This window comes from Xenopus laevis, chromosome 9_10L, assembly GCF_017654675.1.
Source record: "Xenopus laevis strain J_2021 chromosome 9_10L, Xenopus_laevis_v10.1, whole genome shotgun sequence".
NCBI classification, from domain to species: Eukaryota; Metazoa; Chordata; class Amphibia; order Anura; family Pipidae; genus Xenopus; species Xenopus laevis.
Genome location: NC_054387.1, coordinates 57457630 through 57484842, shown reverse-complemented (window position 1 = coordinate 57484842; position 27213 = coordinate 57457630). Strand labels below are relative to the sequence as shown.

Below are 27213 nucleotides of genomic sequence, written 5' to 3'. Positions count from 1 at the left end.
GTATATATATGCTGTGCTTCATGCGAGAACATGACTACCTTCTACTGTCCTATAACTCATTATTTTTATGTACAGATTACTTTATAATCTTGTCCTTATAAAAGAAACCCCTGAAGCAGATGTTGCAGTGATGCAGTAAAACAATCACATGCCTAAGTCTGTTTTAGACTGTGTAACTCTGTTCTCCCTGAGCTTACGGTGGCTGGGAGTTAAACTGATGCAAACTATGTGACAGGATTATCTGTAGCTCCTGTATTTTGTTTTATCTCTTGTATTAATGTACAATACATCACTTCTCTGTGCATTTGCTTGGCAAAAGTGCCTGCATTTTCCATGTGCACCAGCACACCGGGGGTTAATATTGGCAGCACTGGGTTTGGATCAGAGTCAGTGTTCTGTGAGCCCGGAGGTGCAATATTCAGCAGGTCTCTCCAGTGATTCATCCCTAGAATTCCATTGTTATTAAAAGGGACATAACTCATCATTTTTCTTGTTTTCCCTTCTTTTGATTTTCAGTTTCAGGAGATCCCAGACCACGGGTCGAGTGGTACAAAGATAATTCCGTGCTGGGGGAGAGGGACGGTGTGCGTATCAGGGAAGGAGCTTGGATTCACTCTCTGCACTTGCTGAAGACACAGACAGGAGACAGTGGAAATTACAGCTGTGAAATCTCCAACACGAGAGGGCAGGCGGCTCATAGTTGGACCCTGAGCGTCAAGCGTAAGTTGCCACTGCCCAGCGGCTCTGGTGGTACAGGCGGTGGTTGTTTGACGGGGGGAGGGGCAGAGCAAGCCGAGTCCTTTATGTTTGCCTTGTTAAATATGCACAAAGTGCCTGACTGCTGAGCAGTGTCAGCTCTTGTCAGATCACTAAATCAAGTAGCCAGGCTTTAGTAACCAGAATCATTCTGGGGAATGGTTTAAAGGGCATGTGTATTATGTCATAATGAAGCTTTTGGCTGCTTCTACTGTGTCTGCCTTGTGAAATGATGTAGCAAAGGCTGTGAGCCTCCAGCTTTGTAAATCAGTTGACTTCCGCTACATTGTTCTGAATAAGAACCAGCAGTGCAGCAAATAATGAAAACACAGATATTGGAAAATTGGTTACAAATACTTCATGCTTGGTTTGAACTCTGCAGAGAGACAGCTAAAAAGCAAAAATAAAATAACCAAAAAAAGTAGCAAATATACTATAGACAAATTTCCCCTTTTAATTGCTAGATTACAATTGAAGGTTCTTCTAGAATTCATTTTCTGCAAACAAAAGTGCTAAAATTGTATCTTGTCTGGTTTGCAGGGAGCAAGATGGAAGAGGTTGTGCCTTGTTTTGTCCACAAGCTAAAGGGCTGCTCCGTTATGGAAGGGGAAGATTTTGTGTTGGAGTGTTCGGTTGAGGGGCAACCTGCTCCTGAGATAATTTGGCTGCTGAATGGTAAGGCAAAATGAGAACTATTAAGGTTCCCCTAGGTAAATGGATCCAGTTTCAGTACTCTAGTGTAGAGTTTTGATTTTCTGTACTTCCTGTTCATTGGGCTGCTCTGTTTCCCATAGTCAGATAACAACTTCCCTGTGAAATCCAAGTAAATCCAATCTTCCCCCAGTACTTATCCAAGTACAGAGCTATAACCCAAATTAGGTGCCCTTATTCAAACAAAAAAAGACTTTTTATTTATCAACTATTAGTTGAGGTCTGACGAGGTCAGAACATACAATAGATTATAAAAAAAAATAGAAAAAGAAACCCCACCAATAGTTGTAGTTCTAGAAATAACGAAAAATTCTGATAGGTGATACGCCTTACTTATATAAAGACACTAATTAATTAAATAAAGTACTAAAAATTTAATTAAAGTGCTAATGCTATTATAATAACATTAAATGATCCTAAATAGTTTACCAAGTACAGAGCTCTGATTCTCTAAACGTCTTGATCTTGGGCTGCTCTGTTTCCAATGGTCAGGCAGGTAAGTGATTCTGACCTGCTCATAGAACTTACCCAGATACAGAGTTTAATTTGCTGCAGTTCCTGCTCCTAGACTTCTCTCTTTCTCATGATCAGACAGAAACTTCATCTGGGTATGTGAAAAAACCTTGAGAGACAAATTTTGCAGTTCGAAGTCACATTATATGGCCAGATTTTATACTGTCATAGGGAGTAAAGTCAGTGTCAGACCTTGTAATACTTTGTCTGAACTTCAGTGATTTCTCCTCAAATGTTATATATAAATGACAAGTAATTTTCATTTTCACTGCCTGGTGCTTCTTCTGTTGCTAGGATTGTGTTGTAGGGAACAGCTGATTGCACCGAGGCACTGGTGAGTCAGATTTAACTGAGCAGATGGGGAGTTTGCTCTGTCCTCTGTTGTCCAAAATCTTAGTGATGATATGTGTCTTCTCTTCCTGCTATTCTCTAATGCCCCACATGGGGTCAGTGTCACAGCTCTGATTATTCAGTTGGAGAAGTCCTAGCTCTGGTTATTGTAAACTCTGACCTGTAGAAAGATCAGGGGGAATAAATGTAGTGTTAGAACTATGAATATTATTATATATGGGATTATGTACCCTCCGAGCAGTTCTGTGACCATATAAAGGCACCGGGCTGAATGTAAGCCTGGCACTTCTGTAATCTGTCTTCCCTTTTATTGACATTGGCATCATCTTTGTATTTTACTGGGTAAAATAACAGCCATGTGGCTACGCTAGGTACAGGATAAATTACTTTCCACTTTATAGGATAGGGTATCACTCATGGATTATAAGGGATAATGTACCCCTGTACTTTAAATTATAAGGATATTAGAAGTGACTGAAGAGTTCTGTGACCATATAAAGGCGCAAGGCTGCAGGCTGAGTTATACAGGGATCTCTGAGTATAACTCATGTATTATAAGGGATAATGTACCCCCTAATGTAAATTATAAGGATATTAGCTGTCACTGAGGGGTTCTGTGACCATATAAAGGCACAAGGCTGCAGGCTGAGTTATACAGGGATCTCTGAGTATCACTCATGTATTATAAGGGATAACGTACCCCCTAATGTAAATTATAAGGATAGTAGCTGTCACTGAGTAGTTCTGTGACCATATAAAGGCACAAGGCTGCAGGCTGAGTTATACAGGGATCTCTGATTCATGTATTATACTGAAAGGCTTTGACACATTTAGTGGTTCTTTACCAAGATTATTATTGTTATTTCTCTAATCAGGCCCTTCCTAGTGAAGCTTACAATCTAAGGCCCCAGCACACACTAACTACCAGTCCCGGACTGGCAATCTGTGGGTTCTGGCAAATGACAGAGGGGCTGCTGTAAGTTCCCATAGACAGTCACTATTTATTGGGCTGGTGGGAGGCTGCTTGGGCCTCTGTGTGCTTGGAATGCCAGGACCTATTTTGATTCCCAGTCCGGACCTGCTAACTACACTGCCTGTAACTCTCTCTATCCACAGACCAACCCATCCAGTATGCCCACTCTTCATATGAAGATGGGGTGGCAAAGCTGCGGGTTCAAGATGCCCTGCCAGAGGATGAGGGAGTCTATATGTGCCTGGCGCAGAACAGCAGTGGAAAGGTGTCCTGCTCTGCAACAGTCACTGTGACTGGTAAGTGATTCCTAGGGGGTCCAGTTGTTAACTGAATGGTTGCTACAACTTACCTTGTATTTAAGGAAATGATGTCACCAAGTCAGGGACATCATAAATGGGGAAGTGATGTCAGACTTGGTGGTGCATGAGTCTTGTATCTGAAATTTGTAAAACAAATACACATGAATGCAGTTCTTTCTCCTAGAAATGGGGTAAGAGAATAAGTAACTAAAAGAGGTAGCAAGCAGCCTGTAAATTCTTGCCTTAATCTCTGGGATGAAGGGATTGAGTCAATGGAAAATACTCAGAGCGTCCTGCAGAACGTTCCTACACAAATCAGCATTGAACATAAACGATGGTCAGGGCAATACGCACAGGATCTGGATATATTTACTAGCCAGAGGGGGGTCTGGAAGCTTTCAGCCTAACCCTCAAATTAGTGTATGTTCCACAGACGTGAGGTGCTGGCCCCGTTCTTGCACTGGAACCTTCACCTCCAAAAAATGTTCGACGCATGCACAGGAAATTTGCCATTTATAGAAAGCTGCCACGTCCAATCCAGGGATTTAAGGGGCTGCAGCACTTCTTTCTGTGGGGTTGGTACATAAATAGAGAGAGTTCCAAAAGCTCTTGGATAATTTTTGGCACAGAGCATATCTGAAATACAATGCCACCCCCCCCCCACACACACACACACACCTGGACTGACAATCTGTGGTTTCGGGCAAAGATGCCATAGACACTCACTATTTATTGGACCTATGGAGGCTGTTTGTGTACATGAAATGCCAGGGCCTGTTCTGAATCTCAGTCCAGAACTGGCTGCATCCCCACAATACTGAATCTAACTTATGGAATTATTATGTATCTCGGCCTCTAAGCCCATTTTTGTTCTGTACATGATAGTTCAGTTTGGGATTTAAGTTCAGTTTAGAGCAGTCGAAGAGTGATTTGCTGAAATGATGATGGGGTTAATGAGGGATCACTGCAATGGTGTCACTAGTAATTTCTCAATTCTTAGTGAGTTTACCTATTCGTGTCTCTAAATACGACTGGGGTTAATCTGATCAGGGCAGAGCCAGTGAATCTGCTGGATGAGAAGTGTCCAGCTCTGTTCTTATAAATCCAATACTTATTGTTAGCACAGGTATGGGACCTGTTATCCAAAATGCTTGTGACCTGGGGTTTTCCAAGTAATGGATCTTTCTGTAAATCGGCTAAAAATCATGTAAACAGTAAATAAACCCAATAGGTTGGTTTTGCTTCCAATAAGGATTAATCATATCTTAGTTTGGATCAAGTTCAATGTACTGCTTTATTATTACAAAGAAATGGGAAATAATGTTTAAAAATGTAGATTATTTAGATAATTGCACTCATATTGCACAGACAGAATGTTTTCATTAACATCAATCTCTGTCCCAGTGGAGCTTACAATATAATTTCCATACTGTAAAACACACCGAGACATGTGTCTGGCCCTGAAGGCATATTGAGCATGAATGTTATATATTTACACACACAAATAAGTATTTGGGGTTGGAATAAGCAACAGAAGCCAATAATACAGGGAAAGGGAAGCAAAGTGTAACATTTTAGCAACAAGGAATCACTGTCCTGAATCCCTACAACTAACAAATGACCCCTACAGTGATCTCGTTGGGAGAACTTGCAGCTGGACTGGAAAGCAATGAAGCTGGCAGTGAGTGACATCATCATAAAGCAGAAGTGACATCATCGGATAGTAGGGAGAGGAGGTGGAAAAGATTATTTTGTAAACTGCTGACCCATAGTTCTTCCCACATCCGCCTTTACCTAAAGCCATGTCTGGACTGAGAGTGAAAATAGGCACAAAAGACCAAAGAGCTCCATATAGGCCTAATGTAAAGCACAAGTCTATACAAGCTGTGCTATTAATGAAACTAAATGGGCCACTTTGGAGCAGAGATCAGCGAAGGGAATCAAGGAGCCCAATACATGAGCACCAGTCAGAACATGCCAAGTCTAATCTGATTATCCAATACTTGCCTCTTACTAATCATCTGAAATCCAGCTCAGCATCTGCTGCCTGGGGGAATTGGGCTGGGGACATGGGAAGGGGCAGTGCAGCTCCGCAGGATTTAGCGCATGGCAAGTTTACAGGTAAGATTTATTGGGTTTGTGCCCCATGCATATATGCATTTTTCTAACTTAAGTTATATAGCTAAACCTCTTGTGATACCTCTAATTTTCCTGTTTGGCAGCAAAAAAAAAATCCCTGTTTACCTGTAGGTTGTCCAAATATTTAACCATTTACTTGCTGGGTTTTTGTTGCAGTTCAACCAAATATGCAAATATACAAAAATTGGCCTCTCCTACTATATTAAATTAATGTTACAATGCCCAACATCACAAGATGAAAATATAATGTGTTTTTATGCTCTGTTTATTGTCAAAACTGAGGTTATCCTAACACTAACACAGCTATTCGGGTCTCTGCTCTGCTGCAGACTTCCACCCAAAATATAGGGACTGAGGTGCTGGAATGCCTTGGAGGTCCAGCCTCTATTGTTGTGGTACTTGTGCTGCAATTAGGAGACTCATTAAATAGAATATTCCCATTAAGCTCATTAAGAAGCCAGTCCTTTAAACTGTCACCTCGTTGTGTGTGTAATCATTAGCTAGGCAAACTGGTTCATGGGTCATACCAATTAGGCAGCTTGCTGGGTACTAATACTTAAGGTGGCCATACACGGGCCGATAAAAGCTGCCGACAGACCAAGTCGGCAGCTTATTGGCCCGTGTATGGGGGCCCCCGACGGGCTTCCCCGATCGAGATCTGGCCGAAAGTCGGCCAGATCTCGATCGGATGGGGTTAAAAATCCCGTCGGATCGCGGCCGCATCTGTTCGTTGATGCGGTCCCGCGATCCGACCGCCCGTTTGGCGAACGCTAGGATCCGATCGTTGGGCCCTAGGGCCCACGATCGGATCAGCCCGATATTGCCCACCTCAAGGTGGGCATATCGGAGGGAGATCCGCTCGTTTGGCGACATCGCCAAACGAGCGGATCTATCCGTGTATGGCCACCTTAAGACTTATATTCTCTGGACAATGTTGTCTTTGTATTGGGCAGCTCTGTGATGACCAGAAATGTGTTGCTTACTCTGTTAGGCTCATTTACCGCACTGCCTGATAGCAACAGGACAGATTAAGATAGCAGAAAGGGAGAGGTAGGAAGGGAAGAGGAAATAAAACCACTGAATGGGTAACAGCAATGGGAATATCTCTTTAAAAAACCAGTGTAAGAAAAATACAGGGGCCTGGGAATATTTGACAGATGTATTAGAAAGACACAGATTCCCGCTGACTGTGTTTGTGGAACATCTTTAGAGCAGAATTTTCCAGGATCCATTCTCGGGCCCCGCGGCATCTGAAGGTCTGGAATTCTTTGGGAGAATCTGATTTATGACAAGGTGGGAAACGATAACCATATTCCCACTGCTCTGGAAACTCGCATTGTATAACATTACAAGTGGCTCTACCAACCAGCACCCAATCACTCAATGTGAGACAGGCCTCATTTTTATTTCCACTCTAATGCTGCATCTGGTGCTGAGCTTTAAAGGGGAAGGATACAGTTGTAACCTACTAACACCTACATAGGCCCATGGTACCTGGAATAATGTTGCCCACCATCACAGAGTCCCCTTAATGGTGAAAAATATAAATGAAAGGACAAATGTCATTATTACTCTCTTGGTGATGCTGAAAGTAATTAAAAAAAGACCAACTGCAAGTTGTCTTTGAATGTCATTGTTTATACCATACATCAGTTAAACTTCACCTTTAAGCTAATGTGCTTTAACAGCTCACTCTCCAGTGGCTGCTGTAAGTACTGACCCCATTATTAATAATAAGTATCTAAAGGATTTCTAAAGGGAAAGGAACAGTAGCTTAGCTCCACCCCACCAAACCTTGTGATTAAGTGCCCATTCCCAAATATATCAATCTTTGGTGTCCTCTCGTGAGCAGTCATACTGGCCACCACTGATTATTATCATTATTGCAGATGAAGCACAAAATGAACCATGGGCAGACAGTGTCTATATGTTGCCAAGGCAGCCCCTACTGAGAAAGATCCGATCCCGTTCTCAGCCTCAAAACTATAGGCCAGTTAGTCTGACGTCAGTATTAGGAAAGCTTTTCGAAGGGTTAATAAAGGATAAGATACTGGACTTCATAGCAAATCATAATACTATGAGTTTGTGCCAGCATGGTTTTATGCGTAATAGATCTTGCCAGACTAACTTAATTTCTTTTTACGAGAATGTAAGTAGAGACCTCGATTCTGGGATGGCAGTGGATGTGATTTACTTAGACTTTGCTAAAGCATTTGATACAGTGCCACACAAAAGGTTACTGGTTAAATTAAGGAATGTTGGCCTGGAACATAGTATTTTTACCTGGATAGAGAACTGACTAAAAGATAGACTACAAAGAGTGGTGGTAAATGGAACATTTTCTAATTGGACCAGTGTTGTTAGTGGAGTACCACAGGGCTCTGTACTAGGTCCCTTGCTTTTCAACTTGTTTATTAATGACCTGGAGGTGGGCATTGAAAGTACTGTTTCTATTTTTGCAGATGATACTAAATTGTGCAGAACTATACGTTCCATGCAGGATGCTGCCACTTTTCAAAGTGATCTGTCTAAACTGGAAAACTGGGCAGCAAACTGGAAAATGAGGTTCAATGTTGATAAATGCAAGGTTATGCACTTTGGCAAAAATAATATAAATGCAAGTTATACACTAAATGGCAATGTGTTGGGAGTTTCCTTAAATGAAAAGGATCTAGGGGTCTTTGTAGATAACACGTTGTCTAATTCTGGGCAGTGTCATTCTGTGGCTACTAAAGCAAATAAAGTTCTGTCTTGCATAGAAAAGGGCATTAACTCAAGGGATGAAAACATAATTATGCCTCTTTATAGGTCCCTGGTAAGGCCTCATCTGGAGTATGCAGTGCAGTTTTGGACTCCAGTCCTTAAGAGGGATATAAATGAGCTGGAGAGAGTGCAGAGACGTGCAACTAAATTGGTTAGAGGGATGGAAGACTTAAATTATGAGGGTAGACTGTCAAGGTTGGGGTTGTTTTCTCTGGAAAAAAGACGCTTGCGAGGGGACATGATTACACTTTACAAGTACATTAGAGGACATTATAGACAAATGGCAGGGGACCTTTTTACCCATAAAGTGGATCACCGTACCAGAGGCCAACCCTTTAGACTAGAAGAAAAGAACTTTCATTTGAAGCAACGTAGAGGGTTCTTCACAGTCAGGACAGTGAGGTTGTGGAATGCACTGCCGGGTGATGTTGTGATGGCTGATTCAGTTAATGCCTTTAAGAGTGGCTTGGATGATTTTTTGGACAGACATAATATCAAAGGCTATTGTGATACTAAGCTCTATAGTTAGTATAGGTATGGGTATATAGAATTTTAATTAAAAGTAGGGAGGGGTGTGTGTATGGATGCTGGGTTTTCATTTGGAGGGGTTGAACTTGATGGACTTTGTCTTTTTTCAACCCAATTTAACTATGTAACTATGTAACTAGCAAAATAAAAGGGATGGTAGGGGGAGTGGGCAGTGACATAAGACTGGGCTTAGGTTCTGCTTACTGATTGCATTATGTATTATTTTTATATGATGGCTTTCCTTCCCCTTTAGTGTATCACAGCTGCTACACTTAATAAGCTATTGCTAGTTGTTTGAAGAGCATTACATTTGTGTGTTTGGAGCAATGATGTTCTACCTGTAGACCTCCATATATTATTGAACTACAAGTCTCAAAAGCCATTGGGGGCTCATATTTAGGGGGAAATAGTGGTGTAGGCTGTATCCCCAAATACTCATTAAAAAAACTCCTGGAACCCCTTGTCAAATAGTCCTTTCCTCCAGCCCCATTCTCCCCCCCACCCCAAGAGTTATGTCTCTCACTGAATCTAAAGATTTATGGTTCCCGGGAGCCAAAGTGTTCTGCACGCACCATACATGGTCGACTCCGCAGGCCGGGCGCATTCCTTGCAGCTCTGATTCCAGGTTAGGCATCAATTCCCATGTTTCCTTTGCTGCCTGCCAAGGATTATTCTGACGCTTTTACCCAAGACTAAACACCCTCTTGTTTGGAACACATGCTTTTTTTCTTCAGATACTGGGATATGTGACCCCAACAAGAAAGTGGGGTGCGGTCCCCCAGTCCCTCCCTCCTGTTTCACTCTGACTCCCTTGTAATATTAGCATACAGCACTGAGTACCTTCCTGGCTGAATATCAATCGGGGAATATTCAGGCTTGAATAATGAACTGTAAATAGCCCATTAGTTCCACAGTTGCATTATTAGAATTGTGGAATTGAAGGAATACTGACACATTTTTAAAGGTCAGCTCCACCCAAAGACTGTATTTTGCCTAATGAAAGAAAATATACTTCTAAGCAATTTCCCAGTATCCATTTATTTCTCATTCTCACTGGATTTATAGTTATGTGTAACTGTCATTGTGTCACTGTCTAGTGCAGGATCTGCTGGATGTGCCCTTGCGCTAAAGGTTTGGCTGCTGGTCCTGGGTGTTTTTAGCAAGAAAGGAAGTAGAGACGGTCATATGAGTTCTAGGCAATACACTCCCCCACCCAATGGAAGTAGAGATAGTCAGATGAGTATCAGGAAATACATCTCCCATGCAAAGGAAGTAGAGACAAGTAGTCACTTGTGTACCAGAAATTAGATGCAAAAGTTGTATGATTTTAACGTTTCAGATTTGGTTCAGCCAGGCACTTGGATTCTGATTTATCTGAATCCTGCTGAAAAATCCCTAACCATGTGCGGGATTTAGTGCATCCCTCATTAAATAGAATTTTAATGTAGCTTAACCAGAAGTCAGACCCCTTTTTTTATGGAAAGAGACAAAATCTTCCAGGCATTATGGCCAAGTCACAGGGGTCAGAAGGAGAGATGAGCCATTGAGCAAAGGAGTACATTCAGTAATAATGGAACAGCGACAAATCTCCGCTTCTTCGGGGCGACAAATCTCCCCCCAAACTGCCTCCAGCATCTGCCGGCTAGAATGTAAATCGCCGGCGGGATGGCACTTTGTTTTCCGTAGTTGCCTCATGAGGTAATTTCGGGCAACATCAGAAAACAAAGTACTCCAAGTGCATGCTGCCGGTAATTTACATTCTAGCCGGCAGGAAGGCAGTTCAGGGAGATTAGTCGCCCCGAAGAAGAGATTTGTCTACGGGCGACTAATCTCCCCGAATCTGAGCATGTATCTCTGCCTTTAGAATGTGGGCTGACTTTTGCTGTATCTTTCTATAGAAGGAAAAGTGTCCATGGGGAAGGGGGGGAGAAATAACTTCCCCTCAGTGACTGAAGGGGTTAAATCTGAGAGTCCTGGTGGTTCTGGGAAGAGTCGGCCCCACGCTTGATAACTTTCTCTCTATTTTTACTGCAAAAATGTTTCCGCTTTTTTTTCTGATCAGAGATTCTTTTCGTTTATGGATCCTGAATATAAATCTCATTCCTGGAGTCTATTTATGCCTGTCTGGGAGATATGGGATGGGAATGGGAAGGGAGTGTGGTCTGACTATTAATAGTTGCACCACACATATACACAAAGGTTTTTCACATACGATAAGATGCGATGACTATCAGTGATTTATATGCAATCTGCTGTTAACCTTTATATACAGTAGCTGTGTGACAGTGTGTGCATTTGCTTAGGGTGGTGACAAAGCTATAAAGAGTACATTACAGAGAATTTTTGGGACATATTCATTTAATGCATTAGGACCCCCCCCCATAAGGGAATCTCCATTCAGAAGATATGACTGTCTGTACTTTGTGCTCCTGGGTTGCTCTCTTCCCCATATTCAGGGAGTGGATTGAATGTTTTCCTTTGTATTCATTTCTGTGACAATATAAAGCAAATTGGCACCTAAAGAGACGTTGTATCTATCCCTCCTAGCCCTTACTAACCAAGCCCCACCTGACCATGGCAAAGAGAGCAGCCCAGGAGCAGAAAGTAATGGTTCACAGGCTGTGAATCGCAGCCCTGTACCTGGATAAGTACAATAGGAGGGCAATATTCCCTAATACTCAGATTCTCTACTTCCTGCTTCTGGACTGCTCTCTATCCAATGGTCAGACAGGAACCTTCCCATCTGGAAGTGAATCCAGTCACTTTCTATTTCTTGGCTACTCTCTTTCCTGTTTATTTAGAAGGAGTGATGTATCTTGTAAACTACTGGAGGGGGGGTAACAACTGGATTCACATTCCTGGGGGAGAGGGTTCCGGCAGAGAGTACCTGGGTAAGTGTTGAAGTAGATTGCAATCATCTACCCAGATGTGGTCATTCTCCCTATAATGCACCCCTGCTTCATTTCATTTCCTATATTCTATACTTTTTTAAATGGTACAATTCACTTTTATTGTCTTTAATATTTAATGAGATATTTAATTTTATTTGCCCTGTTCTCTGCCACCGAACCCCAGTTACACCCACTGTTCCATAATATCCATTTTCTGAACTTTATATCCAATACTAATTATAAAGTGAGTAGAGGATGAGCAGCTACACTATAAAATACACGTTCCCACCCCATGTACCTGAGCACCGCAGGAGTTTTTTATGTTTGTAAATTAGGAAGGTTGATCATATTGTTGTACTAACCCTAATGTGGGACTGAGTGTGCCTTCTGCTGCTCTTTCTCTGGCTCCCTCTAGTGTCTGAAAATAATTTCTGTTCCTATCAATTCCTATTGGTTTCTGATCTTCAACACTGCTAACAAGCATAGACTGGATATTAGGCCACTGTCAGAGAGCAGGTGGGCAAAAAGCCATCCCAGCATGGAGATTGCCATCTCCCTCTGCCCACAAAGTGATTATTCTCACATAATTTATAAGGCCATGATGCCAGCTGCCAGGGTACATGCAGCACAGTCTGTTCTGTTCAGTAGGGTCCTTAACTCTCAGAGCACATCCCTACCCATAAATTCATAAATATCCCGGATTTTAGTTTGGATTTTACAGTTCAATGTTCCTTTCCATTCCATGCTCTTTCTCCTGGCAGTATCTGGCTGTAACCATAGGTCAGTGTATGTAATAAGGCAAGATGTGTCAGTGAAAGGGACTGTAACATTTGTGGAGCTTCAGGTTGAATGAGGAGTAATGGGGCCTTGGAATCCCCTGCGCTGGGCCCTGCAGGATGAGGGTTCAGTACCGGCTGAGACTAATTGTTTCTATTTCAGGAGTCAGGTCTGTGCCAGCATATTTTGTGTGTACATTACTGAGTGGAGGGGCAGATAATTCCATAGCGAGTGTTACTGTCAGACTCAGTATGATGTAGGAACCAGCAATGAAGTTCCACCCCATCCATGGGATGGGGGGGGTAGGAATTCATTTTGTTTCTCCCTGATCCATGTTCTGTTTAATGTTACTACCCAACAGAATGGCCCTGGAACAGAGATTCCATTAACCTAGGCATAGGCAGAGGGGTAGAGGATAATGGGGGGCACTTGTGTAGCACATCTAATAAATGCAAGTTGCTGGGCTGCACTCATTATTCAAATTCATTTATATTTGCTATACATGTCACACATAGGGTGTTGGGGAGCCCCAGATGGAATACAAGATGTGTTCCCCTTTGGTTATAGGTGATGCCTCACAAAGCAGAAGAAGCACATCTTTCCGTTTATCCTATTAATTTCCGTTTATTTGCAGAAAAGAAAGCTGTGGAAGAGCAAGGGGCCAGCCGAGAGCCTAAGAGCTGCGCTCCTGTTTTCATAAAGTCCCTAACTGATCTGCAGGTTATGGATGGAAGTCAAGTTGTAATGACAGTGGAAGTGTCAGGTACATTGACTGCTTCTCAAATCTATGGAGTCTCACAGCCTTGTGGGTTCATTTGGTGGGATCCCCATAATCCTTAACATATGTGAAGGATCAGCGAAGATTGGAGGATTGTAAGAATATTAGGGGAAGAGGTATACAGTAGGGCAATGTGGAAACAGTAGGGAGAGGTGGCGACAGGACAAGATGAAGGCTGTAGGGAAAGATGAAGATAGTAGAACAAGATGGAGACAGGATAAAATCAATTGGGCTAGATGGAGCTAGTAGGACATGATTGATACATTCTAATTTCTGGCTGCTGGGGTCACTAACCTTAGCTACCAGAGAGTATTTTATATTGTAGGCTGGGACAAGGCAGATCATCTTTGTGAAAGAAAATGTTTTAGGTTTATTTCCCCCCCCCTGCACACACTATCAAGATGTTCCAAATTGAAGTCCATGGCTGATTGTGGCTGATTGCTGTATTCACTGCGGTCTTATTACCTGTAGCTTCTCTTTCTCTTATGTTATATTAGCAACCCTCTAAATTGTGTATTTCTTTCTCTAAGGGAACCCCCCTGCTGAGATCCTTTGGTTCCATAACGGAAAAGACATTCAGGAGACGGAAGATTTTCATTTTGAGCAGAGTGGTAACGAGCACCGTCTGTGCATCCAAGAAGTCTTCCCTGAGGACACAGGAACCTACACATGCAAAGCATGGAATAGCTTGGGACAAGCTACAACTGAGTCTACCTTAACTGTACAAGGTCAGACCCTAGCTTTACATATGCCAAAACCCACCCTCCACGCCCCCATCAGTAAACATGGGGCCCAATACTATTAAGTTAGTAGGTACCCCCTAGGGAAAATAGGCACGGCCATGCCCCTGAGTTTCCCTCGCCATTACCTAGTTAGGCCCAAATTCTGCCCACTCACACAAACCAGACCCCTTATGCAACCTGCAAAAAACACTCTTCCATTTCTGTGTGAGCACTATGAAGGCAGAAATACTTATTAATGGTTAAATGTTAAAGTCAACTTCTATTTAATGATCTAGTTCTATTTGCCTCCTGCTCCTGGCTGTTCTCTTTTCTGTGGTCTAACAAGAACCACCCCAGGTTTAAGTAAATCCAAATTTCCCCAGTACAATTTTCTGATTTCTGCTTCTGCGCTGCTCCTTTTCTCATGGTCAGAGAGCAACTTCTCCATGTGAAAGTGAATTCAATCCCACCCACTATTCTCTGTACTTTCTGCTGTTGGCCTGCTCTCTTTCCCATGGTCAGACAGCAACTCTCTTGTGTAAATGAACTTAATCCTGCCCTGTACTCTCTGTACTTCCTGCTGGTGGGCTGCTCTCTTTCCCATGGTCAGAAAGAGAACCCTTCCTCTGGGTTAAGCGATTACAATCTCCCTAGTACTACCCATATACAGATGTCTGATTCTCTGTACTTCCTGTTCCTCTCAGTATGTCAGTCTTATCAGAGTTAATCATATATTGGATCCCAAATGATCTCCCCTTATTTGTTCATGCAGAGCCACAGGAAGGAATCCAGCCATGGTTTATCAGCAAACCAAAATGCACAAGTGCTTCAATGGGGCAGAATGTAGTCCTGTCCTGTGCCATTGCTGGGGATCCTTTCCCGCAAGTACAGTGGCTGAAAGATGGTCATGTGCTTCCCCCCAGCAAGATCCTGCAGAGTGATGATGTCTTCACACTTATCCTCAGAAACGTCCAGCAGAATGATGGCGGCCACTATGAGATCAAGCTGAAGTAAGCCACCCTTGCTTTACTATTTTAGAGCTTTTAGTGTGGTACCTTATACAGAGTTGCTCCTGATTATGTGATACCAGTGGGGGTCATATAAGACCCTTGCAGGGACCCATCACTACAGGAGACAGGAGAGTTTAACCTGCTTTCTGTTTTCCAGCAGTAAAATCTCCCCAGAATTGAGGGCAGAGGGGCATTACATGCTACCACCATGCAAATCTACCTAAACTAAAACTCCCAGCATCCTCTGCCAGCTGACTGATCATGCTACAAGTTATTGGTCGATGACCTGCTGGTTAGATGTCACTGGTTTAAACAACAGCTGTGATAGATTGGCAAGCAGGGCATTAACCTATAAATTCTCTCAATTATCCATTAGCTGTCCCCAAACCACTGGCCCCACAGTTCTGTCACATTAACACAGAAATTAATCTAAATAACAGTGATTGCTCTGCTGGAATGTGCAGAATTGTCTTGTTCCCACACTCCCCCCTAACTGTGCCCTGCAGTTAGCCATCAGTAACTACAACCCTACAAAACCACATGTGACTTGTTTCACTCCCAAATCTAGCATAGGTATGAGTCTACCTCTGGCATCTAAGGATGGTGCACCTGGCAGTGCATATGTTGTATAGGGTACAAGCGCTAGATATATTCAATACAGGTTGGTGATCTTTGATTTATTGTAATTCTACCCCACGGCATCAGTAGCCCCCCCCTCTTGTCTTGCCATCTGCAAAAGACCTGTATGCCATTCAGACTGCAGTTATTTGTACTTTAAATTGCACAGAATGCCATTTGCCTGTAATTCCATTTCTGGGTATCTTTTGGATTTACAGCTGTCACTTCCTCCAATCTGATCTACTTTGTAGCATTCCCTGAAAATTTCTCCCCGGTGATTAGATCTTGCTGAGTAACTAACTAAAAGGGAAGTAATTCCATCCCAATTGGGCTGAAGGCAGATGGCAGGAAACAAGGCTTCCCATGAAATGGCCAGAACATTTTTACTAGCGACTTTTAGGGAGAGGTCACCCAATCCAAATATGGTTTCAGCTGGAACTGTTTGTGTTTAGCAGCCTATAACAAATGATTATATGAAACTGGAGCTTAAATATATAACAAAGATACAGTTTGTTGTTATATTGTTACATTCTTAAATCTTTTCTTTGTGTAAATGTTTCAGTTTTTCATAGGATATATAGACACTCATTCTATATGTAGCTTTCCCTCTGTCTGACAAGGATCTATCTGTGGTTCCCCGTACTGTATGTACCACTCACCTTCCCCTCCGTCTGGGAAGGATCCATCTGTGTTTTATCATTGTGTATGTACCACTCACCTCCCCCTCTGTCTGAGTTGGGTCCATCTGTGGTTCCTCGTACTGTGTGCCGCTCACCATCCCCTCTGTCTGAGCAGTATCCATCTGTGGTTGCCCATACTGTATGTGCCACTCACCTTCCCCTCTGTCTGGGCAGGATCCATCTGAGGTTTCTCATTGTGTATGTACCACTCACCTCCCTCTCTGTCTGAGCTGGGTCCATCTGTGATTCCCCATACTGTGTGCCGCTCACATTCCCCTCTGTCTGGACAGGTACATCTGTGGTTCCTCATTCTGTATGTGCCACTTACCTTCCCCTCTGTCTGGGCAGGATCCATCTGTGGTTGCCCATACTGTATGTACCACTCACCTTCCCCTTTGCCTGGGCAGGATCCATTGGTGGTTTCTCCTTATGTATGTACTATTGACCTTCCCCTTTGTCTGGGCAGGATCCACCTGTGGTGCCCCATACTGTATGTGCCACTCACCTACCCCTCTGTCTGTGCAGGGCACATCTGTGGTTCCTCATTGTGTATGTACCACTCACTTTGCCCTCTGTCTGGGTAGTGTATATCTGTAGTTCCTCATTCTGCATGTACCACTCACCTTCCCCTCTGTCTGGAAAGGGTACATCTGTGGTTTCTCCTTCTGTATGTACCGCTCACCTTCTCCTCTGTCTGGGCAGGATCCATCTTTGGTTCCCCATACTGTATGTGCCACTCAACTACCCCCTCTGTTTGGGCAGGGCACATCTGTGGTTCCTCATTCTGCATGTACCACTCACCTTCCCCTCTGTCTGAGCAGGTACATCTGTGGTTCCTCATTGTGTATGTAATGCAATAGCTGATAGGAAGTTTAGTTTCCTTTTATTGCATTGCTAGTAGGGAGCGCTGTTGAGGTTTGGCTGATACCACGCAAGAAAGTCTGAGGGCGCAGGTTATTATTTCAAATAAAACGATAGCTGCGGTGCCCTTTGACTTAGTTGTTATCACGGCAGATTCCTAAATCATCTGACCGCCTTAACATTATAATTAGAAATGGCCAATGGCATAAGGCAGTGATTCCAAAGCAATGGCCTTCTAGCTGCTGTATAAACCCTGTCCAAGTATGATTGGAGTTGTAGTTCTGTGACAAATGGAGAGGCTCAACAGAACAAAAACATCTGGTAATTTAATTGTTTGGAAGGCTATTCAATATATTCAAAAGGGATGTTGAAATAGTGTATATATACCTGAAAGCTTAAGTCATTGTTATGCTATCTATAACTGTAACCTTCTCATGGGTTTAGGGGAAGCAGCGTTTTGCTAAATAAAAACTTGTGGTTTACAGATCCTAAAACTGAAATGTAAAACTTCCTCATTTAACATGTTTCCTTGCCAGGGCAGCAGTGACTAGGTTAACTCATTTCGGAAAGTGACTTCCTAGCCAAGTAATTTGAAATTTTGGCTTACTATTAATAGGCTGAATTCCTCTCCCTCCTTCGCTACTGTGCCTTTGCACAGATGAACACCCTTTTGTATGGATTTATATGGTATTGAGTGCAGGAGAGAGAGAGGCGCAGGCAGCCGTAGAGGTGAGATGAAACATCAGCGGCCCCTAATGCAGAGTGCAGATCTCATTGAAGGCTGCGCTGCGCTGAGTATTCGCTCGAGGCACGTTCCCGGCACAAGCATACTCTCAGCTCCATATATGGTGACACTAAATGTTTAAACATAAACTAAAAAGCAGTGGGGTAGGATGGATGGGACTGATATGTTTTCCTACAGTTGGTTTTTGGGTGGCAAAAACCCTGGGGGTTAAGGGGCAATAGAACTATAAAAAGTGCAGCTGGCAGGTCTAACCCTGTAAGGAGTTACAGTTTCACATGCTTTCCCATGAACCTTAGTAGGGTCAGGAGATGCTGGCAGCAACAGAAGGGGCAGGGATTGGATGTATGGTAGACGCCCCTTTGGCAAATTTAAATGTCCACCCGTGCCATCCCAGCACCCAACTGCCAGCCAAAAGCCATGTCACAAAAACCCTCCTTTGATAACACCCATATTATAATTTTTTGCTTGACCAATATTCCACCGACTAGGGTTCTTGTCAATGTAGTCCAACCTCTAGGGATCATTGGGGATTTTTTATTAGCTAGGGGAGTGTGGTGCCCATACATTTGCAGTAAAAGACCAAATGACTCAGAGAGAATGCTGGGAGATGTATTCCAGCAACCCTAAACTGTCTGTGTGGCCTCCATGTTTGCTTATCTTTTGCTGACAATAGTTCTCTGTCCTGTGTCTTGTGGGGATTGTTAGTAAGAAAAAGGCAAGGGGTCTGGTGTTTGTCTTTTTTCATATGTCCCTTTGATTTATTTTTTGGTTACAAAAACCATTAACTGTGATTTATGGTTTTATCAATATTTTGGTCTAGGATTCTATATTTTATCTAAGGGGAAAAGCTATGTAAACCAGGGGTGTTCAACCTGCAAGCATCCTGTTGCTGTTAAACGATATATCTCAGTACTTCCTAGCAACTGGTATCAGATCATTCTATCACAGTGGAACAGATCCTATCTGTTATACAGATAGCTAGAATCTCAGCCATAAAGCAGAGCAGGACTGCTGCTTAGAATGGGTATAAGATTGGATTTGTACCACTGTGACAAAATGCTCTGTTATACAGATAGCTAGAATCTCAGCCATAAAGCAGGGAAGGACTGCTGCTTACAATGGGTATCAGATAGGATCTGTGCCACTGAGACAGAATGCTCTGTTATACAGATAGCTAGAATCTCAGCTATAAAGCAGGGCAGGACTGCTGCTTACAATGGGGATCAGATAGGATCTGTGTCACTGTGACAGAATGCTCTGTTATACAGATGGCTAGAATATCATCCACAAAGTAGGACAGAACTGCTGCTTACAATGGGTATCAGACAGGATCTGTGCCACTGTTATAAAAATAGTTAGAGTTTCAGCTATAAAGCAGGCACAAAGGCAAGTTTGGGTTTTAGGGTGATAGTGTCCCTTTAATCACGGCACTGTACTCACAGCCCAGGGAGACGCTGATGTACTTTGCCCTGAGATAATGGGATAAATTATAAGTGATAGTGTGAGCAACGAGGGGTGTGGGGAGAATTAATTGCCAAACTCTCCTATATACAGAGAAACACAGTAACTGGAGTTCATTGCTGTTGCTTGAGGATAAAAAAGAAACGTCTCCTTTGTTTACAGGAACGCGGTGGGAGAATGCAGCTGCCAGGTTTCTCTGATGGTCGAGGGAAGCTCTGGGGGTCACTCTCATACACAGTAAGTCACTGCAAGTTCTAAGGCGCTGCTATTTTTGCTTTGCTAATACCCTTCCCTCCCATACCCAAGAGCCAAACTAATCCCCCCAAATGTGACCCATCACACTGTGCTGGACTAGACACAGCCAAAGAGCGAGATGAAGGCAGAAGTTTTTTCTTGGCTCGTTCCCTTATAAGGCCACTGAATTCGTCATTGATGCAATAAAGCAATGGACTGTGTTCCTTCTAATCAAACTCCCTCCCCTAAAGACATTTCCCTTCCTAGAAGAGAGTTTGTTTAACTTTTTTTTCCTAAAGCCAAACCTCCCTGATTGCCTCTTCTCTCTCTTTCCCAATTTGACTGTCAGGCAGAGGGAGCAGCTGTGCTTTTCCGAGAGGGATGGATGGGACGAGGAGGATGCACTGAGTCTTGGCACGAGAACTGAAGAGGATCAGGAGATTATTCGAGGGGTGCTCAAGAGGAGAGTTGAGGTCAAGGAAAGCTCAGAGGAGAAACTCAGGCAGCAGGAGGTGGAACAAGTTGACTTCCGCAGGGTTTTGGGGAAAAAGGTGAGCACAAGGAGTGTTTCTGAGGAGGATTTGAAGGATATCCCACCAGAGCAGATGGACTTCCGAGCCAACCTCCAGAGGCAGGTGAAACCTAAGGCCCTGTCCGAGGATGAACGCAAGGTCAATAGCCCACAGCAGGTGGACTTCCGTTCTGTGCTGGGCAAGAAGCCATCAACTCCCAAAACCCCTCTTCCAGAGAAGGTGATTACCAAGGTTGCAACTCCTGACTTCAGGTCTGTCCTAGGTGCTAAGAAAAAGGTGCCCACTGAGAATGGAAGTCCTAACAATGTTGCACATGAGAATGCAAAGCCTGTGGTCATGGGGGGTAAATCAGAGGTGAATTGCTGCCCAGTAGTGGATGGGGAGGTAGGCAAGAATAGTGTCTCAGGTACAGCCAAGAGTAGTGTTCCAAGTGTAACCAAGAACAGTGCCCCAAATGCAGCCAAAACCAGTGTTCCAAGTGCAGATAAGACCAGTGTCCAAGGTGTGGACAAGACCAGCACTCCAGGTGCAACCAAGACCATTGCCCCAAATGCATCCAAGACCATTGCCCCAAGCGTGGAAAAGGCCATTGCCCCAAGTGCAGAAAAGACCATTGCCCCAAGTGCGGAAAAGACCATTTCCCCAAGGGCGGAAAAGACCATTGCCCCAAGTGCAGAAAAGACCATTGCCCCAAGTGCGGAAAAGACCATTGCCCCAAGTGCGGAAAAGACCATTGCTCCAAGTGCGGGAAAGACCATTGCCCCAAGTTTGGAAAAAGCCATTGCCCCAAGTGTGGACAAGACCATTGCCCCAAGTGCGGAAAAGACCATTGCCCCAAGTGCGGGAAATACCATTTCCCCAAGTGTGGAAAAGACCATTGCCCCAAGTGCGGGAAAGACCATTGCCCCAAGTGCGGGAAAGACCATTGCCCCAAGTGCGGAAAAGACCATTGCCCCAAGTGGGGACAAGGACAGTGCCCCAAGTGGGGACAAGGACAGTGCCCCAAGTACAGCCACAAAACCAGAGTTTTTGGAGGTATTGCAGGATGTACATGTTACTGATGGGGAAAAGCTGGTGTTACAGTGCCAAGTCAAATCTGAACTACCGCCAACTATCACATGGACTCTGGACGGAAAAGTCATCAAATCCTCCAAGTACATTGTACTGTCCCAAGAAGGTAACAAACCACTGGGAAGAGCGGGGGGGGGGGCGGGTAGGTTACATCGTAGGTGAGGCCTGCTATATGGCACTGAGTGCACATTGCCTCTACTAGTAGCAGAATATATATTCCATTTCTATAAAATATACCCATATACTCTTGCAGTATGAGAATTGTTTTGTTTATCCACATATTTGGGTTTGCTACTTTAAATAGAAGAAGCCATACTGTACCAGTTCTGATTGTGAAATAGTGGCTTCTGGAAAATGGGAAAAATGCCAGACTTGTTTACCAGGCAACTTCCCCCAGACAGGACCATGCCATCAGAATGTTGTGATTTTAGTGCAAGTCACTATAGTTCAGCCTCTGGTTTTTAATTAAAGATTAATACCATGTTAGACTCAATTGCCACTGGTCACATGGACAGCACACTTAGTGTGCCAAACTGCTGTTTAACATTTTTGTGTTAACCATTCTGAACCAATGTCTACAATTTTTGTTAATGAATTCTTGTTATGAGTTAAACCCCATAAGGGTTGGAGTTTGGGGAAAGAGGATTGAATAAACTTTTTATCAGGAACGTCACTGATGTTTCTTCCAAACAGATAACACCCGTATTGCAATAAAGTTAGTACTGTGCTGAGCACTTGGTGTATAATATCTGCAGTTTTATTGTTTGATACATGTTGTATAATCGTATTACCACAGTCTGTATTGCTGGGCATTTGATGTATAATCTCTGCAGTTTGTTTTGTTTGGTGCTTGGTGTGTAACCCCTGCAGTCTTTAATGCTGGACACTTGATGTATAATCTCTGCAGTTTGTTTTGTTTGGTACTTGGTATGTAATCCCTGCAGTCTTTAATGCTGGACACTTGATGTATAATCTCTGCAGTTTGTTTTGTTTGGTAATTGGTGTGTAATCCCTGCAGTCTGTAATGCTGGACACTTGATGTATAATCTCTGCAGTTTGTTTTGTTTGGTAATTGGTGTGTAATCCCTGCAGTCTGTAATGCTGGGCACTTGTCATAAAATACCTGCAGTTTGTTTGTTTGCTACTTTGTATATAATCCCTGCAATCTATATTGCTGTGCACTTGGTGCATAATCCCTGCAGTTTGTAAAACTGGGCATTTTGTGTATAATCCCTGCAGTTTATATTGTTTGGTATTTGTATAATTCCTGCAGTCTCTATTTCTGAGCACTTGGTGTATAATCCCTGCAGTCTGTATTGCTGGGCATTAGGTGTATAATCCCTGCAGTCGGTAATGCTGGGCACATGGTATATAATCCCTGCAGTTTGTTTTGCTTGGTACTTTGTATATAATCCCTGCAGTCTATATTGCTGTGCACTTGGTGTATAACTCATGCAGTCTGTAATGCTGGGCATTTGGTGTATAATCCCTGCAGTTTATATTGTTTGGTACATGGTATATAATTCCTGCCGTCTCTTTTGCTGGGCATTTGGTGAATAATCCATGCAGTCTGTATTGTTGGACACTTGGTATATAATCCCTGCAGTTTGTTTTGTTTAGTACTTGGTATATAATCCCTGCAATCTTTATTGCTGTGCACTTTGTGCACAATCCCTGCAGTTTATATTGTTTGGTACTTGGTGTATAATTCCTGTTGTCTCTATTGCTGAGCACTTGGTGTATAATCCCTGTAGTCTATATTGCTGGGCATTTAGTGTATAATTCCTGCCGTTTTTATTGCTGGTCACTTGGTATATAATACCAGCAGTCTGTAATGCTGGGCACTTGATGTACAATCCCTACATTTTATATTGTTTGGTTCTTGGTGTATAATCCCTGCAGTTTATATTGTTTGGTACATGGTATATAATTCCTGCCGTCTCTTTTGCTGGGCATTTGGTGTATAATTCTTGCAGTCTGTAATGCTGGGATTTTGGTGTATAATCCCTGCAGTTTATAGTGTTTCGTACTTGATGTATAATCCCTGCTGTTTACATTGATTAGTACTTTGTACATTGTTTAGGTGTATAATCTCTGCCGTCTATATTGCTGGCATTTTGTGTATAATTTTTGCAGTTTGCCTTGCTGGGCACTTGGTGTCTGTCCAGTTATTTAGCTTACAGTGTGCAATATATCAAATTAGGTTCCTCTGATCATTCAGAGGCCAGAACTTTGTCTCCCACTTCAGGTGCCAGAAGCTTGGGAAATAGGAAATGAATCCCTCATTAGCTCCTCAGTATCACCCCAACTTTGCTTCAGGCTACTATTGGCCCAGGCCCTTTACACCTCTTTTTTATTCTCCTTTATTAACATTCCCACCCCCTGTTATCTACTTTTCATTATCCTTCCTTAATATCTTATATACCCTTGCCATATAACTTTATAGCCCGACCCCTTCCTGTAATTGCTCTTTTACCCCACCCTTTCCTGTAAAATGTTTTAATGCCAGCCTTTTCCCTTGTAGCCCTTTTAATTAACACCTTTGCTTTAGTTCTTGCTCTTCCCTCCCTAATGTTTCAGTTATTTATAGCACTTTATTTCAACCCCCCATAAAAAACTTTTATTGTTTACCCTTCCCTTAACAGTCAGTTTCCCTGACTATTAATAGCGTTTTTATTCTTGTCCCTCCCTTAAAAATCCTTCAATATCACCCCTATTTTTTACCCCTTTCCTTAATCGACCTATAATTCCCCTTTTTTTCTCAAACAAATGGGTGGGTTGTCACTGTACCTCTGAAATGGTACCCCAATGATACCCCCATCCTCCAAACACACACACACTGGAAATGGAATCTCAGTCTCACGCTGTCTAACAAGAAGAATGACTAGGGCAGTAGTAGGGCAGCTCCATGTCTGGGAACCAAACTCAGATCATACAAGGATGGGAATTTTGGAATGTCTGACCCAACAGTCTCACAGACAGGATCTGGTGATTTAACTCTGCTGAGATTATAGGAGATTTAAGGGGATGTAGCCAAATGCTGTCTAGGAATGCTGGGAGTTGTAGTTCAATAACAGTCGGCGAAATGCAAGTTTAATTATAGATAATTGGATCCCTGACGGGTATTTTTCCCATGGAGCCCGTTACCTCTAAGATCATGGGCCGCAATGAGCTTATTTCTTTATTATGTTTTATTATTTTTTTAAACACATTTGGGGTTATGTAATAAAAGACACTGAAGTTTGCCCAGGGGCAGTAACGCATAGCAACCAATCAGCAGGTAGCATTTGCTAGTTTAAATGCAAGAATCTTATTGGTTGTCATGGGTTACTGCTCCTGGGCAAACTTAGTGCCTTATATTACATATCGGGGATAATGTTTTATCTGTGTGATACAGATGTGCCTGTTTCCAGCCTGACAGAGAATCCCCCCCATCTGGGTGAATGTGCTGCAGGGAAATTGCAATCTGAACCCTGGGGTTCAGCTTGGCCTCTGGGGACATTCTGTTTGTTTGGCTCACGCATGATTGCCAGAGGAAATACCAAGTAATTATGGGAGCAGATTTGGATTCCAGCCCAAATATGTCCATTTAGATTCTTATCCGGCCATGCAAAGATTTTCTGGCACCCCGGCAAAATTATTTCCCTGTCCCCCAGTCCTTCCACAGTCCGGGGGAAAAAAGAAGACTAATGTATGTGCTTTCAGGGTCCTCTCTGAAACATATCACCCCCAGGCTTTGTGTGTAATACAGATATTCCCCCTGCTATGTGTATAGCACACCCACTGCTTCATATATAGTACCTATACAGCCATACTCTGTGCATAATACACTTACACCTCCTAATTTGTATATACTACTACATATATAATGTTTCAGATACATGCACTCATGTTTGTATAATACAGGTACACCCCCTGCTCTGTGTATAATTCCCCCTGCTCTGTATATTGCACATTTTCCTGAGATATGTTTGCACTACATATATATAAAAGACATCAGAGCAGACTTTGTTATTCAGTTCTGATTAATAACATCCTGTTTTTGAAGTGCTGGTTACATTTGGGGGGATATATCCCATAGGGGCAGGGGTGCAGATAACTGGGTCGGGCGCTAGCCAGCAGGAACTGACTGATTGTTAGAAAGAATTGCTGGAACACGTCACGCAGGATAAAGGGATTCTCTCAGAGCAGAACCCCCTGTTTAATTTCCTACACAAACTTAGTAATGAATAGCCATTTTCTCTATTGACGAGCTCTAACCTGCTCCAATTCTGCGGATTCACAAATATTTCGGCCAATTGATTGATCACCAAGAGGCAGGTGCCGGTGGAGAAAATGTTGCATTACTCTTCCTGTTGCAGACTACTCTATTATAATGTAAATAGTATGTGAGCCTGAGCCATATAGGGTATATTCCTCTTTAATGCATTGTAGAGAGTATTTGAGAATGGCTTAACTACACCGTGTGTTAGTTGCCAACTTGTCAAACAGTGCTGGGTGCCAACTGCTGAACACATTTATATGAGTTGGCTAAGTTGGCACCTTCCACTTTAATGACATATGGGCTTATTTGTTTTGGTTTTGGCTTTTAATCCCATGTCTGACTTTCTATTTCAGGGTCTCTGTGTTCCCTCAGCATCGAGAAGACCTTTCCAGAAGATGAGGGCCAGTACCTGTGTGTAGCAGAGAATTCAGCCGGGAAGGCAGATTGCTCCTGTAATGTCACAGTAGAAGGTATGTCTGTGATTTTCCAGTTGTGTCTGACGCAAGTGAGCCTGGCTTCCATTTCTGGGTGCCATAAAACTAAACACAGTAGCTCCCCAAGGGGCATCATCCTATGAAATTTAACCCCAGGCTCAGGGACAAATCCTTCACTGCTCAGTGTTATCTGAAGCTGTTGCATTGCCGTTTGTCTTGATGGCATCATTGGCACAAATATCCATGACACTCAGTGTGAGAGATCTGCCTGGACTGTTCCGATTGCAGCACTATTGTAGTGATATTTCCCACGACTCCCTTAGATTTGCAACGTCTACTTACCAGCATGGGCATAAGGATTCTATGGGGTGCAACTGGGTGGTAGCATAACATGGGGTTAATCTGAGAGACAGGTTGCAGGGTATGATTCAACACTGGCTGCTGTATGCTGTATTGTGCATAAAGGGGAAGTTACACTTAAATCACATATTTTAGTTTTATGAAGTCAGAGTATTTGTAGTGTTCACTTTCAGGCATTTATAATGCTTAAAGGTTAAACATGATGTGTATCAATCTCAGCTACTAGGTTACTTGAACATTTGAAGGATGGGTGTATGGGGGAGGAACATATGTTTCATTAGACCACTTTGAAATGTCATTAATGTTGCTAAAAGTTAGTTTGAAGTTTCCCTTTAATTAACGGCATGTCAGTTCTCACAGTCTGTTGCCTCTCGGAGGGTATTTCAGTGTCCTGATGTCAGGCGGCATGCAGGCGGTTGGGGTTGGTTACAGAGGGGGTGATAGGGACACCAGGCTGGGATACACTGTGGGGATTACAAAGGATCGTTCCTAACCCCTCAGCTGTTCTAGAGCTCATACCGTGTGTCTGCCCATTGTTTAACACTAAGAGTCTCATAACGGGGCCCCCCTTCTCCTTTTGGACTGCCGAGCCATCCTGTGACAGACTGCCTGCACCTGTGTCCTGATAAATCTATTGCCCTTGCTTGCAGATACCTCTGGCAACAAGGGGATTAAGAAGAGTAAGAAACCCAGAAGCAATGCTCCTCTCTCCAACGCAACAGAAAGTAAGTGGGTGGGCAA

General features: G+C 43.1%; 1 protein-coding gene across 3 annotated transcripts in view; it reads left to right on the top strand.

Moving 5' to 3' along the window:
• mylk.L (myosin light chain kinase L homeolog) overlaps positions 1 to 27213 on the top strand; it is an 88256-nt gene that overhangs the window by 31182 nt on the left and 29861 nt on the right. For all 3 annotated transcript variants that reach the window (XM_018235625.2, XM_018235626.2, XM_018235624.2), the window contains exons 9-18: positions 517 to 720; positions 1297 to 1431; positions 3448 to 3600; positions 13336 to 13464; positions 14010 to 14207; positions 14974 to 15211; positions 19739 to 19813; positions 20160 to 21520; positions 26032 to 26148; positions 27123 to 27197. In XM_018235625.2, coding sequence (XP_018091114.1) covers positions 517 to 720; positions 1297 to 1431; positions 3448 to 3600; positions 13336 to 13464; positions 14010 to 14207; positions 14974 to 15211; positions 19739 to 19813; positions 20160 to 21520; positions 26032 to 26148; positions 27123 to 27197 — 2685 coding nt within the window. The remainder of the gene's footprint in view (positions 1 to 516; positions 721 to 1296; positions 1432 to 3447; positions 3601 to 13335; positions 13465 to 14009; positions 14208 to 14973; positions 15212 to 19738; positions 19814 to 20159; positions 21521 to 26031; positions 26149 to 27122; positions 27198 to 27213) is intronic.